We start from the raw sequence: 15,885 nt of genomic DNA on the forward strand, positions 1-15,885 counted from the left end.
ATTCTGCACTTCCTAAACTCTGAAGTTGAGAAACCATCTGTTCGTTGCCAACTCTCAATATATTGCTATGAATCAGCATGAATACCTAGGTGTAAGACATTTCAATATCTCCATAAGAGGTAGCAACTCAAATTTGAATTGAATTTGAGATACAATACCCGCTTAAATGTTATACTTAGAGGTTTCTAAACCCAATAGATTCTACCTAATTAAAAAAAATAAAAAAATCTAATTTAAAATAAAATATGGGTATTTGCGTTGAACCCAAAGTTTTACATTTCTTAGCTTTAGGTAATCCTATCGTTAGTTAACGATTCATTTACCAAGTTTGACCGTCTATTGTGGTGTGTTTGGTGTTATGCCATTTCAAAATGCAACAACTACCCCTCACACATTTTGCACGTGCCCACACCATTAAACTCAAAATCCAAATTTCAAATTACCCGACACGTGTCATAATCCATGCTCCTAATAGAGTGGTGGCTGCAAAAAAGGAGAAGCTCGCTGTTCCAAAATATCAAAATTTAAGAGATATACAAAACTAAAAACCTAGGAAAAGTGAACTTCCAATCACTTAGTAAAACATAATCTATTAACTTAAAAAAAAAAACAATTTAACTACACATATCGAAAAACAAGGTAGCCTATTTTCTTCCTCTTCACCATTATTTACAATAATTTATTGACTTCATTTTATTATGTATATTGCAGATAATGGCGTATGAAAATTACAGCTTATGTAAAAAAAAAAATGTTAAAGAAAATTCTAGAAGAAGGACTTAACATTCAACAAGATCCGGTTTACAACACAGAATTAGAGAGAGGACGACTCAAAAACACTGTAACATTAAAGGTGAAAACGTCATAGTTAAAGAAATTAATGGAAGACCAACATATTCTGTTGCAAAAGCAGAGGATTCAACAGCTTTTAACACAATACAGTTTATAAATGATGAACGTGATATGGAAATTGAAGACTTCAATTTCAAAGAATTTATTAAGAAAACAATACAAGTTGAAGAGAAACAAAATCAACTCGAGATCCTCAAAAATATTATGCTAGATTGTTTGGTTGATGATAAACACAACAAAGATAAAATTAAAGGAATGAAGGACACGGAGAGTTCCATAATAAAGAAAAGAAAACCATGAGGATTAGTACTTTAATACCAAAATTTTAGTATGTTAATCACATAGTATTTTTTTAATGGCCGAGGTTTAACACTTCTTATTTATGAAAGTTTGTCACTATTAAGTCCTTTAATTTTTAGTTTAAATTTATAATATTAGCACGCTCACTTTTCCAATTCGACTAATTCAAGTTATATTGTGTTCGATATTGAAAAAAAATATATATATTTGTCACCTTTGGAGTAGGTATTCATATCATAGCATTGTTTTGTTTGCTGACCTTCAAAAACAAGTGAGTAAATGTAATCATTACTTATCCTCCCTTACTATTATTACAAACGAATTTAGCAAAATAAGATAACAATTAACAAATATCGATAAAAAAATAAGTAAAGGATAATAGGTAATCAGCTATTTCCATACTGCAATAAGTCGATGCCCTGAACATTCTACAATGTAAATACTGGACAATATTAATGAGATAATGAGTTTCTGCTTCAGTATTCTACTGCCAAATACAAGATGATCTTTTAATTTATTGTCTGAGTGAATATAGTTTGGAAGTAAGATTTTTGATACATAATAATAAAGTGAAAAAAAATTTATATATAAACGGTCCCCGTTCGTTGAACGGGTCCAAAAATCTAGTCATAATAAATAATAAAGACCCGAATTATAACCGAAACCGATAAAAATCCCCAGGTTTTTATGGTTTTGGGTTGGGTTCTATAATTCTCATACTAAAACCGTTAGGAATCGAAACCGATAAAACCGCAAATAGTAAAACCCAAACCGAAACCACTAAAACCCGAGCCAAAACCGACCTGTTGGTATTATTGAATAACGGAAAAGTAGATGTAAATAAGAGAACGACGGGGCAGTTTAACAGTTTTTTCGGACAGCCACTCCACCAATCAGCAGCTGAAGTCTTTGTGGACAGCAAACAGTTGCCCATCCACAAGCTTACTTATTTTGATGTAAACAATAGTTTGTACCTTTGGTCTAATTAACTGGAAATTTCTCTACTGTTTAAGTAGGGTTTCATAAAATATCCAGTAGTAGGGCCCAATCAACCAAGTCCAAGCCCACATCTTTCCCGCCAAAAATATATTTCAATAAAAATATGCAGAGCCTCAAAAATAAGTTGGAGAGAGAGAGAGAGATGGATGTGAAGCAAGCTGGTGCATCACTTGATACACTAATATCTTCCTTCAACACTCGAATTAAAGAGCTTCAAGAATTAGTCATCGGTCGCAACAGTAAGATCCCATCCACAATTCTCCCTTGTTTTTTTTTTTTTTTTTTTTTTAAAATTTACATTTTTTTTTTTTTTTTGCCGTGTGCCGCAATTGTTACCGATTTATCCGAAATTGACACAGAAGTGAAGGCATTAGAGTTTCAAATGCAATCAATTAAAGACAGATTGCGTGAAGAAACTGAAGCAATCCCAAAAGCCAAAGTAGCTTTATATACATTTTAACCGTTTTATAAACATTTTTTTTATTTGTAATTAATCTGTTTTATTTTTAATGTTATCAGAAACTCATTGAAATGTCTGTGCGTCAGCAAACTAAGTTGAAGTCTATGTTGACTCATATGCCTTCTGGAATGCACACAAGCCTGGCTGCTGTTTCTACTAGAAATGCGAGCAATGGGTATTTTTTTTATTGGTTTGTTTTATTGTTGTTGGATATAAAGGAGTTTTGTAATGGCATTTGGTTCAGTTTGGTGCAGGAAATTAATAACCAAAATATTGGTTTAGGGTCTTTGGCACTTGAGGAAGAGCCTGCTCCACCGCCCAAGGTATGAATTAGTAAATTTGTGACATTGGTCTGGAGTATGGACTCACCTTTGTATCATGTTTGGCTTAAGGACTGAAATGTGTGTATGGCGTCCGTTTTCCTTATGGATTGTTGGAAAATATATGGAAAAATTTCTTTAGGGTGGATGAGGGGGCACAATTTTGAGTCGAGGGGAATTTTTTTTGCCTGGAAGCATTGCAAGAAAATATGTGCTTTCGTTGAAAATTTGAAGACACCTTTAGAATCTATAGCTAACGTTGCGTTAAACATAATGTAATAGCATTAAGTCATTAGTAATGCAATATTCATATATTGATAATTTGATACGATGGCAAGGATTCTTTGTTGTTTATTATTTCAACTTGGCCAAATGCACAGTGTCCATCATCTTGCTGTTTAAAAGTTGCAGCAGTAACAATAAATGCAAGAACAATATCTCTTTGGTCACATGTGCTTAGTTTCTCGTCGCCACTAATGGAAAGCTTTCTCTTTTCATTCGTTGTGGTACAATTTGTTATTGTGTTTAAGTTAAGACTAAAATAGCATTTGATCTAATCCCCGTGGTTTAGAGCTTGAGATATACATTCAGTGGAAATAAATCTGCCCTTCACATGTTCTGTACTTCTGTGACAGACTAGGCCACTGACTAATAGAGTGATTGTCAATCTGCAAAAGAATTTGTGGCTTTGCCCATTTAAGTCTAAGCCTTTAACTATCAAAGGAAAGTACCAATAGTTAGTCTCAAGCGCTATTCGTGTTATTAAGAGAAATCAGTTGTAGTTTTTTTTTGGAAAATGGTAAAAGAAAATAAGTGTTAAATTAATTTGAGAACAATGGCTGTAGTTGGTGAATAGGATATAGGAATTGTTTGACTGTCATACCGGATAATGCTCTGTGTGGTGATAATTTAAAGATGCAAACTTTTGATATATAATGGTTGAAGCATTTGACGTTCTCATATAATTTGTTTACTGAATCTGTAGGAGAAAAAGAGTCGTAGCTCTCCACCGTTGTGGTATGTTACTGCTGACGAACTTGATTCATTGTCATCGTAAGTAAATCTTCCTTTACATATCAATTGAAATTAAAAAAGTTTCGAAGAGATTGAGGAGCCCTGTGCATAGAGGAGCTATATACTTAAGAGTTGCCATGCATTCAGTTTTTTCTTGATTAAGTTGTCTCTTGGTTAAGAAAGTATCGCCACCCCAATTATGTTTTCCCACAAGTGTTTTGAACATGAAGTTTAACGTTTTACCTTGTATCTGTATTCCATTAGCAACTCTAACTTTGGCTCCTTTTGCAGATACATGAAGGGCAGACTTACACTGGACAAGGTGAATGCAGCAATCAATGACATGGCTGCCTATGCAGAGACAAGCGCACAGCTAATTTCAGCTCCAAAACATAAGGTCTTCTCCCCGTTTTGTTTTGAAATTCTGCTCTAACTTTAGTTCAAATTCCTGTTGTATTTAGTTGACTGATGAGATTATCTTGATTGAAGTTGCCAGAGAATGCCTGGGAAAAAGCTCTTGTAAGTAAACTCAACTAGTTCATAATGTCTGAATTTTCTTATGATATTTATCTGAAAAATTGGATATATAGCACTCAGGACATCTTCACTATGTTATCCTGGTTCTCAACACCATAAACTGTTTTAAGTGAAGTTTCTAATAGTGGGTTCGAGGGTCTCAATACAATCCGACCATGAACAATGGTCCTGAAACCCATACATAATATGTCAATTGTGATTCATTCACTGATAATATTCATTCACTTATGACGCATATGACTATTTGAAAAATATGTAAGAATCCTGTACCTTAAGTTCCAGTACCTTAACTCCTTGTGCCCCAAGTGTTCCATTAACTAAAAGTAATGAGAACACAGTCAGTTTTTGCGATATCAAGAGCGTTTGAAGCTTTGAGTTTCAGACAGACTCCTGGAAATGGAGGACTTATTCTTGTTATAGAATTAATTTATTAACGGTGACAAAAAACATGCAGGAACTGAGAGATATTTTAAAGAACGATGCAGTCAAAGGAAAACATTTTTTCCTAGAATCTGACATAAAAGGACCCGCACTGAAGCTTGACAATACTGGGAAAGCTATTCTCACGGTGAGTGCCTGTTTACTAGTTAGCTGTATCACATATGTTTATAGGTTTAGATCAGATACATGCCAAGTATCTAAGCTAGTGGTTACTCTAAAGTATGTAAGCTGAGTATGTACACATTGATGAAAAAATGTAGTTCTTTCTGTGATCCGAAGCCCTTGAACTTTTTGTGGCCATGTCAACTCCCAAATGAAGGTTTATTAGACTTCCTTGGTGTGGCATATCTATTGTACTGGTGCAACATGAGAACTAAAGTAACATTAACATGAATTAAGTGAATGAAAATGATTGAGCACTAATTTTGTGTTCTTCGTTTGTTATTACGTCACAATGTCCTAACTTTTTCTAATCTGATATTGACAGGTCCTTCGCCATCTTGGTCGTATAAATGAGACTCGAATTCGGCAACATCGTGTGATCACTCTTACAAAGCCCTAGTGATTGTTCTACTCCTTGTTAATCTCATGTATGTTCTATTGAAAAGCACATATGGTTAAGTAGACGACTGTGACTTCGAACTTACGAAAGTATAAAATATGATGAAAGGTCTCAACTATCTTACAGCTTTTAATTGGAACATGGGACAAGAGTTTAGACTTGTTATCTTGTTCTACGAAATTCCTAATACGCAAGAAGTTGGGTATGGATTCTCATCCACCTTTCATTTATTTAATTTACTTTTTAAGTCCATTGTCTTTATCGAGAAGCACCTTAAAATCTCTGTTAAAGTTGGAAAAAACGCATTCCTTGGCAATGCGAAGTTGTCCTAAAATATGGCCTCCAGTAATTCCCAACTTTCTTTAGCATTTTAACAACTGTGATGTATTCATTTTTACAACAAAGCTCATGTTTTCTTTTACTATCAAGGAATGTTGCTGTTATAGTTTTCTTAGCATGGCATTTGCCTACAAAATAGAGAAAACAAATGGTACATAAAGAAGGGTGCTAAGTCGAATTGCTGTCATTTTCCATCGTCTCCAATTTAAGGAACTGTCAAATCCAGCATAAGATAAATAGGATACTGCGGATAAGATCATTGCCCACAAGAGACTATATTGTACCATAAATGGCTTGGAAAGACATGGAAACTTGGGATCTGCTGGCCTTTCGGCCACAGTTAACATTTCTTAATACACTCCATTTTTGGATGATCATTTTCTTTATTTTCCCATGGTAAAGATCATTTTCTCTTCCTTTTGACTTGTTCCCTATTATAAACCAATTACTTTACCTACTTGACTGCTTCTTTGGCTCAGTTTTAGTTTATAATATCCTAATTAAGAAGGAAAATGCAAAAGAAAAGAAAAAGGAAAACCTACAATATGATGAGTCTCTATATAATGGACCCAGAAGAGAATTCCATCTGGCACCTATTCCACGTTACATTCAACAAATTCTTGCTTGAAACAGCGGAGTTAACATGTATGCTTCTCTGTTTCACATAGTACAAACAAACACTCTGCTTCACTAATAGTTCAAGAGAAAGAGAACTTCAAGAACCAAAGAGAGAAATCCCATTTTTAAGAAGCCAAGAACTATAAGCCGTCATTAATGGAAGAATTACAGCTAACAAAGTCCTTCATCAAAATACCACCACCTTCTCCATCTTCCATCGACAGCCCTGAAGGAACTAGTTCGTACTCTAACATTTCAGAACACTGCCCTTCATACGCATCAACAGAGTTTTCCACCCCATTGCACCAGGTAACAATTCAAGAATCTGTTTCTTGAATCATATGATGAGTACGCTCTTTCTTTTGGACTACAAGGTCTTTTTTTTTTCTTATATTTGATTTCAATATTTATTTTCTTTGCATGGTGGTGCTTCTTTCTTAGAATTCTTGGTGTACCTCTAACGGTGGAAGCATATCATACTTTAGCTGCAATGAAGTAGAAAAGGAGACAAAGAATGTGGACAACTCAGGTTTATATTCAAAAGGTACTGCACTGACGCATACTACTTTTCTTTATAAATTAGTGGATCTCTATTTTTAAAGTTCTGGAAACTAGAATAGTCTGCATAGTCAAGAGGAGACTCTAAACCTTTGAAATTATATTCATGATCTGACCATAGTGAATGTGTTTCTATATATACTTTTTATGCTACTTTGAGATATAAATAGTTGGAAGTCTGGAGGGCCATCACAATCTCCTGCTACATTGAATCGATAATTACTGTCGATTGTATGTGTGTTTTTTTATGCTTATACCTTTGAAGTTCTCTAATGAAATTGAACTGAACTTTTAATTTGTTTCTGTTTTCAATTCATATGTTTCCCCAGATGCTGATGAGAAACTAGAAGACAAATCTTATTATAATAGGAGCAAATATGTGGGAAAAGCCAAATCAGTTAGAACGTATCGGAAGCCTATGATGATTCTATCCGAAAACAGGACAGTTAGTTTGCCCGCAAGCAGAGAACTTACTAGTTCTTGCATCCTTCAAGACTTTGGCATGGATAATCAGCATGAAGTTACTAAGGGGACTCACCATTCTGTTGGAGGTCTTCACTCTAACTGAAGTTTTACTGTTTCAGAATTCAGTTGCAAATGTCCCTTTGTCCTTTCTTTCTTCTATTCCTATTGATCTAAATTTATTTCCACTAACTCCCCGTGTGGAAATGTTTTAATGTTCCGTGTTCTGATCCTATAATTAGTTGTAAGGGTGGAATTTGAGCCGAGGGCTCGGAGCTCGGCTTGGGCTTGGCTCGTTTAAGCTCGGCTCGAGCTCGCTCGTTTATTATATGAGCCGAGCTCGAGCTCAAATTAAAGCTCGTGTAACAAATGAGCTTGATGAAGCTCGGCTCGTTTAGCTTAAATAGCACATTTATAGTGTAAAATAACCGAGCGGCTCGGGCTCGGCTTGGGCTTGGTTCGTTTAAGCTCGGCTCGTTTAACTATGGCTCGAGCTCGCTCGTTTAACTATATGAGCCGAGCTCGAGCTCAATTTAAAGCTCGTGTAATTAGTGAGCCGAGCTTGAGCATGGTAAAGTTCGGCTTGTTTAGCTCGAATTCCACCCTTACTTAACGGTCTATTGAGACACCCGACTATTATTTTTGTTTATTGCGATATATGATCTAGTTCAGTTTGTTTGTGGCATTGTTACCTATGTGAGTAGATGTATAAGTCTCGTACTCTCATAGTCTCATACTATCATGTAATCTTTTCTCATTGTGATTTTCGCAGGCAGCATGGTCAGTGCATGTGGAGATGATTTCGATGTTGATGAAGCCAATTCAACTTCTCAATCAGTTGAAAGATACTTTTATGACTTCATATCTGGAATCAAGAAGGATAAGATTGAAACGAGATTTGAGGAATGGAAGGACCCTAAATCCAACGAGCTGATGAACAAGTGTGGTTCAATCCTTCCTAGTATTCTATATAACTTCTTGAAATTGAATGCAAGTGCATATTTCATTTGCATGCATTATCCTATGTCTGACTTCTCTACATGTTTTTTTACCGCTTTCATCAGTTATATGTCGTTTTGGCATCCATTTTTCAGTTCAGGCTAATGTGTCCTAATTACATTTGTATTCCCAATTTTGTTTTCTGAGTTTACTCTGTTTTTTCCCAAACCGTTTTTTGGTTGTAGTCGGAGGTGTAGATCAAATTTAAATTTGGGTGTGCTGGGTCCTGGCATATGCATATTGCTTAATGAGAACTCAAAATTCTCTAATTGTACACATAGGACTCCTAATTTAGATATTACCAAATATGTGACCTTCGCATGTGGGTGTAGATAATCCTATATTCCTATTCTTATGAACAGTCTGAGAAGGAAAGAAGCTGAGATTGATGATTGGGAGCTGAAGGAAATCACTAGAGCCAGTATGCAGTTAAAGGAATTCGAGGTATTTACTTGTTATTCGAACTACCATTCTTTGTTGGTTTGCTTGAGATATTCTATTGGTCAAATCCCTCCAAGATGTTGCTATTTGAGCCCTCCTCTGCACTAGTTATACTGGTTGCCACGTTAAGTTTAATTTAACATCTAACAGAACTGGCACTGGTGTCTTAAAACTCTGAACTTATTGGAGACGTGCTTTGGTACTGTTGTCCATAGCTTTTCCTCAAATGAAATGGTTACGAAACTACTAGTCCTATCAAATTTACGCGGGCGTCACTTCGTAGTATTGATTTTATATATACGTTGTTTAGCCTTCCTCCGATACAAAGCTCTTAAAGTATACGGTTTCTTCACTAGGGAAATTTCCAAACTTCAATTTTCTTTCCCATGCAATGCAACTATGCAAGGCTTCAATTCCTAACTACTTATTATGTGGAGGTCTTTGTGACAAGGAGATCACCTCTTCATAGTTATATATAGCCTTAAAAGTAATTGTGCTTGTTCAATATATGCCAGATTACACACTTTTGTTAAGCTTCTCTGGAATAGATGGTTTCTCATAATGCGATTTGTGAATATGAGTAAAAAAAAGACTTCAAGTTCGCGATTGATACAAAGAATTGTTTTAAGTTCATTAGAACATATTCTTTGCCTTACAAATTATAATGCTGTCTAAGAATGTGTGTTTGTGTATCAGGAAAAGTTCGAAAGAAAAAGAACGGAGGCATTGGACAAGCTGCAGAAGAAAATAATCAGTGTGCAGAAAGCTGCCAATGCGAAGAAGGCCATAGAAAGACAGTCCACAGCTACGAAGATTTCAAAATTTTCTCAAGTTTTCAAGAAGGTCACAGCCATTGCTAAGATTCCTCGGTGGAAGTCACTGCCTCATTGGTAGAATGGTAGTCCATTGTTACATAACAACTGTGCACCGGCCTTGAGAAAAAAAATCCGAGCCACATCTTGTCAACCAGCTGATACTGCCATAGAATATGATTTAGGTTTTCAATGTTGGTTTTTACGACGTACCATCTACTTATGTATTGTCAATTATGTGTGGAAGCCACTCTGGAAGTGAACATTTCATGCATAAAGGTGAACCAAGTTTAAACTAAAATGGTTACAATTATCAATCCTCTTAAAAAAGTAGGACGCTAGGAATCCTCATATGACAGGTAGTTGTAATATGTTTCTTCTGGATTGAGAAAGCGAGTTCCTGAAGTCTTTCATTATAGGAAAAGAAAAGGACTATATATATATTTCAATCTTTCCCTCCATAAACCCTTTTAAAAAGGAGGCCGGCCATACCAGGGTGCTGGTGTAGCCAATTGTAACAATTATATACGTGGCCTGGTCACAATGAAAACGCTACGATCGTTGCTGCAACCATCATACCCTAATGGTTGACACCAACTCCTATTTGCTTTAGGGATGAGTGAAATGATTGTTCACATCCACGTAGAGTTACCTTGGAGTTTGATGTTTGCGGAGAACTTAGTGTGCATTTTTCTGTAAGAAAGCATCAATTCCAATTTAAAACTTTGTTGAGTATTTTTGGATTTTATGGGTGTTTAAATGACAAGAAAATATAGGGTTTATCGAGGGCAAGTGCGAAACTTTGGTGGTAAAGTTCATAGGATGATGTCTTGTGTGTGGTCCATTTCTTGTTTTGTCATAGCAGGACAAAGTCATCCTACTTTGTACTAACAACAATTTTGCTAAGTCACATTAACAGGGATATGCGTGTCGGTGTCTGACATGGATACAGAGTATTCGATATGGCAACCTATATGAAGTAGGACACGGGGGACACAACTAACTAGAAAGAAAACTTTCACTATTCCTTAGAGTTATACAACTAATCTTGAATTCAAGACCTTACAAATTGCAACCTTATAAATAAATAACTATGAAAGTGGGATATCATGGAGTTGTAACTATTTTCATAAGTTATTTTCTTAGTCTTTAGGGTGTAGATGAAACCTAAATTTGAAATGGTATGCACGTGTCTGTGTGTCCGACACGGACATTTTTAAGAATATGAAGCGTCCATGTTACTTGACATTTTTGTTAATATATATGTAGCACATACTAATAGTTTACCTAGTCAAACGATAAACAAAGTTGATGGACATGAGAACACCTAAATTTTCATGTGAATGGTGGACTCTAGTCAAATTGAAAGATCATATATATAAGATATTACGATTGTAGTAATCCCAAGTATCTATTCCGAAGGCTTATAGGGACATGAATTTGACTAGGAAAAAATTATATTATATATTATTATTATTATTATTATTATTATTATTATATATATATATATATATATAATAATAATAATAATAATAATAATAATAATAATCTTGTGATCGTTAGTGTACTTAGAAATTTAGATTAGGCTATTTTTTACGACAATCTAAAACAATTGCACAAGAGTTTATTCGAATCCGAAATTTCTACCCCAGATGGATTGAAGAATTGTAGACTGTTCATTTGCTAGCGTTAGTTGAGATTTTGTTTGGCATGGTTAGAAATTTTGGAGTAATATGATATTTTCTTAAGGCTATTTGTGTTTAGTGAGAGATCATAACTATAAAAAATAGCGTAATTAAATTTTCTAAGTGCAGTAAAGATTATGAGTTTCTTGTCGAGTTTGAGACTGTATCCCCTTTTTCCAAAATTTCCTCTCCCTTAACAACAATACAATTTATATGGAGTATTAGGCTACCAACAGACATGTGTAAAGATTTGATGTAGCAAAAGCGTAGTTTTGAGATTGGCTAGAAGTAAAGATTTGAAGGATGAGATTAGGGATGATTCTATTATGGAGAGTGTGGAAGCAGTTCAATAGGAATTAAGTTCAACGGAAGTGTGGAAGTCGATTGAGATGATTTTCCCTGTTCAGTGTAAAATCTTCACTCTAGTTACAAGTACAATTTGAGGGCTTGAAGCCTCAGTATTTTAGTTTTGAGGACATGTACGACGAAATTTTAGAAGCTATGGAATAAAAGGATTGCATGGATGTACAAGTTTATCTCCCCCAGGTTAGATGTTAAGATAAAACTTTGTGATTCTTGTATGAGCTTTTTCTAATTGATTTTCATATATGCAAGCTTCTATGAATGTTCTTATTTTAGTTTATTTTTTATTTTTTATTTTCTAGTTTTTCTGCTGCTTACGATGTTGACAGAATCTCTCTTATGGGAGACACTTTATGGTTTCATGGTTATATGGGTGGAGACAGTCGTGTTAATTTGTAATAAGCCCCCTTTATTAGCGTATGGTCTTTCATGGGGATGCCCATACTGTAATGGTTGTTATACCTAGAATCCTAGATTCATTGATATTTTTGAGAAATATGTGGAACGGCGTATATTCTACACTGAGTATGCACCCTTATCAGTACTTTTAGATTTTATTTTGAAGCTGCCCTAGCTAGTGAGCATGAATCAGATGATCCAAAACATAATTTGGTATAGGTGCTTGGGAGTGCCTTGCAGTATGGACAACCTACAATGTAGTTGTACAGTTGAACCTCCTGCCCTCAGGCTAAAGACTCTCATATAGTTTCGCTTAATTGGACTAGGTGTATCTATCTATGTTACATTGCTACCCAGATGGAACAGGATATCTAGATATGGACCCCAAACTGCACTGACATGACATTTGCTTCTCATCCAAAAACAAAGAATTTACACCTAAAAATGTGTATAAGTACCCAATAAAATACTCACTTAGTCTTAACATTTCGGTTACTCCAGTTATCAACATACATTATACATGTATTGTCGGCGTTGTTGTTTTAGAAATTCGACTTTTGGATGTTGTGCTTGTTTGCATAGAAGTACAATATCCTTCTTCTGTTTCTATTGCTGAAAACATGTTTTGCTTGTATGCTTGTTTGAGAAGCCTTCCTGATTACCCTCCTATGAACCTATATCATTTTTACTTACCTAATATATTAGTTTAGTTTTTGTTTTTGTTTTTGTTTTTTTTTTTTTTTTTTTTTTTTTTTATTGAGATAAACGATCAATATATATATAAACTATATAAAAGATAATTACAATATAGGATGAGATATCCTACTAAAAACCGTAAAATAAAAGACAACAACAAGGAAACGCAGAAATACAACAGTGATTAGCCATCTCGGATGATATCCTCCCAAGAAAAAGCAAATGACCCGAATGGTATCTCCTTGAACTCCTTCCACCGCTTACACCAAAGGAAAAGCAATCCTTTGATGTGAAGAATCAAATGTGCAACGTCAAGGCTTCTATCCTTGAAATGTCTCCGGTTTCTTTCCAACCATATACCCCATAGTATCACAAAGGGAATGATACTCCACAACTTTCTCTTAGTACAGGTGGGGGACCATAGACTAGACTACATCATCAAAAGATCACAAACAGATCGAGGACACACCCAAGAGATTGAACCAGATTGAATAAAATAGTTCCAAATGGTATAAGAAAAAGGGCAAAGGATAAGAGTATGAGCAACGGATTCTCCTGAATCATAGCAAAAAGGGCAGAAATTAACAATAATCATTTTCCTTTTCTGAAGATTGTCAATGGTTAAAATTTTACCCAAAACCGAACACCAAGTGAAGAAAGAAACCCTAGACGGAATTTTAGCCCTCCAAATGAAAGTCCAAGGATAAACAAGGTATGATAGGATATGAGGTTGGTTAGGTGAGGCAACAAGGAGGGCTGAATACCAAGATCTAACATTAAATATACCTTTGGCATCATGGGCCCAAACCTGTTGATCATCTTCGAGAGTGATATTAGGCGGAGACCCTAATCTCGCCATCAAGTTAGCCAAATCATCAATATCCCAGTTATTGAATGTATGTCTGAGATCAATGTTCCATGAGGCAGTACCATCTATCATAACAATAAAATCCCTAACCAGCTGATTCTTCTTGTCTGACATGGCATAGAAGATCCCAGAATCCCTACTCAAGGCTCTATCCCCATTCCAAACATCCTCCCAAAATCTGACTCTATCCCCTTTGTTGACTTTATTGGAAATATTCTTCCTATAGTCCTCAACTTCTTTCATAATCCCTTTCCACACTCCACACCCATAGGGGATCGTATATCACGGCTCTCCCACCCAAAAGGACTCAAACCATACTTGGAGACAATAATTCTCCTCCACAGTCTCTCACTCTCAATACTGAACCTCCACAACCACTTACTCAAAAGGGCACAATTCATAAACCGGGTCTTCTTTATACCAATGCCACTGTCACACCCCGAATTTCGACAGAATTCGGAAAAACAATATTTGTTCCTGACTCTTAGATCTTCGAGGTGTGACGCACTCTCCATTTCCAAAAACCCATAAACAGTTTAAATATGCGGATAATTTAAAAACCAATAAAAATTTCAACTTAAACAAAAGTCATCTTTATTACAAAAATTTACAAATGAAAATGCAAATAACCTTATCTCAACTGAAAATCTATATCACCTCAAAGGAAAACAAGGCCTATCTTGAAATGCAACGATAACGCAAACTACAAGCAGTAACCAATCTTCTTCAACACTAAACCTATCAAGACTTATCAATTATGTTCATTTAATGAACACACCCGATAAGCAAACATGCAAATCGGGTCAGCATTATAAAAATGCTGGTGTGAGTAGCCCTAAAATATAACATCTACTTATACAAAAAATATACATAATCCATAAGATAGTTAGTTCCTCCACCGATGCGCCTTAACTTTCAACGACTAATACAACATCCTTAAGTATAATAAGTAAGGCAGGTAGTTCCTCCACTGAGGCGCCTTAACTTCCCACTAACCACACAACAAACCATACGCATAATAAATAAGGCATGTAGTTCCTCCATCGAGGCGCCTTAGGTTCTAACTAAACAAATAACCAACCAAGCATATTATATCCGTACCGCATTTCATGCTCAATTACAGAGTGGGTCGTCTCTGCCCAAGTAATTAGTTTGACCCACCCTTATGCCAAACCATATACAATCATCTGTCTAAAGATATATCATTAACCAACATATTACCATAGTTATATTAATTAAGGTTTTCTTTGTGTGTCCCTAAAATCACGTCGTATCTATGTCTTATCTAGTTTCCCTGGCTACCACAATCGCTTCCCAACGCCGAACATGTACATCCACATGCCTCCCCTCACATAATGAACCACTCCGTGCGTAACTACCCTAAGCGGGATGCCGCACACTAGATAACCCTCACATGAAAGCCATTATGCAAGTACTGCCACTATTCAGCATCAAATATCGCGCGTCTCGTTCTATTTTGCGAACAGAATAATCAAGCCACCATTCGGCTACACCAGAAGGGCCATTCAGCTTTACTGAAACGCCAGAAGGGCCAATCACATTACTTACGCCAGAAGGGCTATTCAGATTCGATCACTGAAACGCCAGAAGGGCCAATCAAATTGCACACGCCCACACAGGGCAAATCACATGAGTTGTGGTAGCTAGGTTCTAGGATTTTCGTTACGTAGTTTATTCAAGTGTCATACATAAATATCTCATAATCATTTCACTATATCACGTGCATGTCAAATACATTATTGCACTAAACCACAATATTTAGAAATATCTCAATATATCTCATAACCATTTTCATTCTTTCACGTGCCAATATATTATTGCACTACGCCACACTCCCGTGGGAAATATCCACAAATACTCTACTAGCATCTCACAATTATAATAATATAGCGGTTATACATTTATTTCTCCAAAACTATTGCATTTAATATATATATCCCAACATATTATATAATGTCACAATATCAACGTCAAACCTTAATTAGATAATGACAACCAAATTTATATAAGCTTCCACAGCATTTTAGCATTGGATTTGTCCATACAATTTAATATATAAAAACGTAACATAATTAAACAGTCAACAGTCCACAATCAAAGTCCATGAATTTAAGTTCGTATATAATTTAATACTCATAA

At 35.5% G+C, this 15,885-nt stretch overlaps 2 protein-coding genes across 2 annotated transcripts; both read left to right on the forward strand.

Annotated features, from left to right (window-relative positions):
• Positions 1 to 2,282: 2,282 nt before the first annotated feature.
• LOC147513023 (spindle/kinetochore-associated-like protein) lies at positions 2,283 to 5,720 on the forward strand. Its single transcript, XM_086599513.1, has 9 exons — positions 2,283 to 2,390; positions 2,466 to 2,590; positions 2,671 to 2,786; positions 2,856 to 2,934; positions 3,917 to 3,984; positions 4,237 to 4,342; positions 4,435 to 4,464; positions 4,937 to 5,050; positions 5,411 to 5,720. Exons 1-9 carry the CDS (start codon positions 2,294 to 2,296, stop codon positions 5,483 to 5,485), a joined length of 810 nt encoding a protein of 269 aa, XP_086455639.1. The 5' UTR covers positions 2,283 to 2,293; the 3' UTR covers positions 5,486 to 5,720.
• A 690-nt stretch (positions 5,721 to 6,410) lies between these two features.
• Positions 6,411 to 10,015, forward strand: LOC147513024 (uncharacterized). The gene is made up of 6 exons (XM_086599514.1): positions 6,411 to 6,751; positions 6,884 to 6,986; positions 7,330 to 7,551; positions 8,235 to 8,403; positions 8,824 to 8,905; positions 9,599 to 10,015. The coding sequence occupies exons 1-6, from the start codon at positions 6,599 to 6,601 to the stop codon at positions 9,794 to 9,796; spliced, it is 927 nt and encodes a 308-aa protein (XP_086455640.1). The 5' UTR covers positions 6,411 to 6,598; the 3' UTR covers positions 9,797 to 10,015.
• The last annotated feature ends 5,870 nt before the right edge of the window (positions 10,016 to 15,885 follow it).

The sequence above is a fragment of the Coptis chinensis genome, chromosome 3 (assembly GCF_015680905.1).
Source record: "Coptis chinensis isolate HL-2020 chromosome 3, ASM1568090v1, whole genome shotgun sequence".
Lineage (NCBI taxonomy): Eukaryota > Viridiplantae > Streptophyta > Magnoliopsida > Ranunculales > Ranunculaceae > Coptis > Coptis chinensis.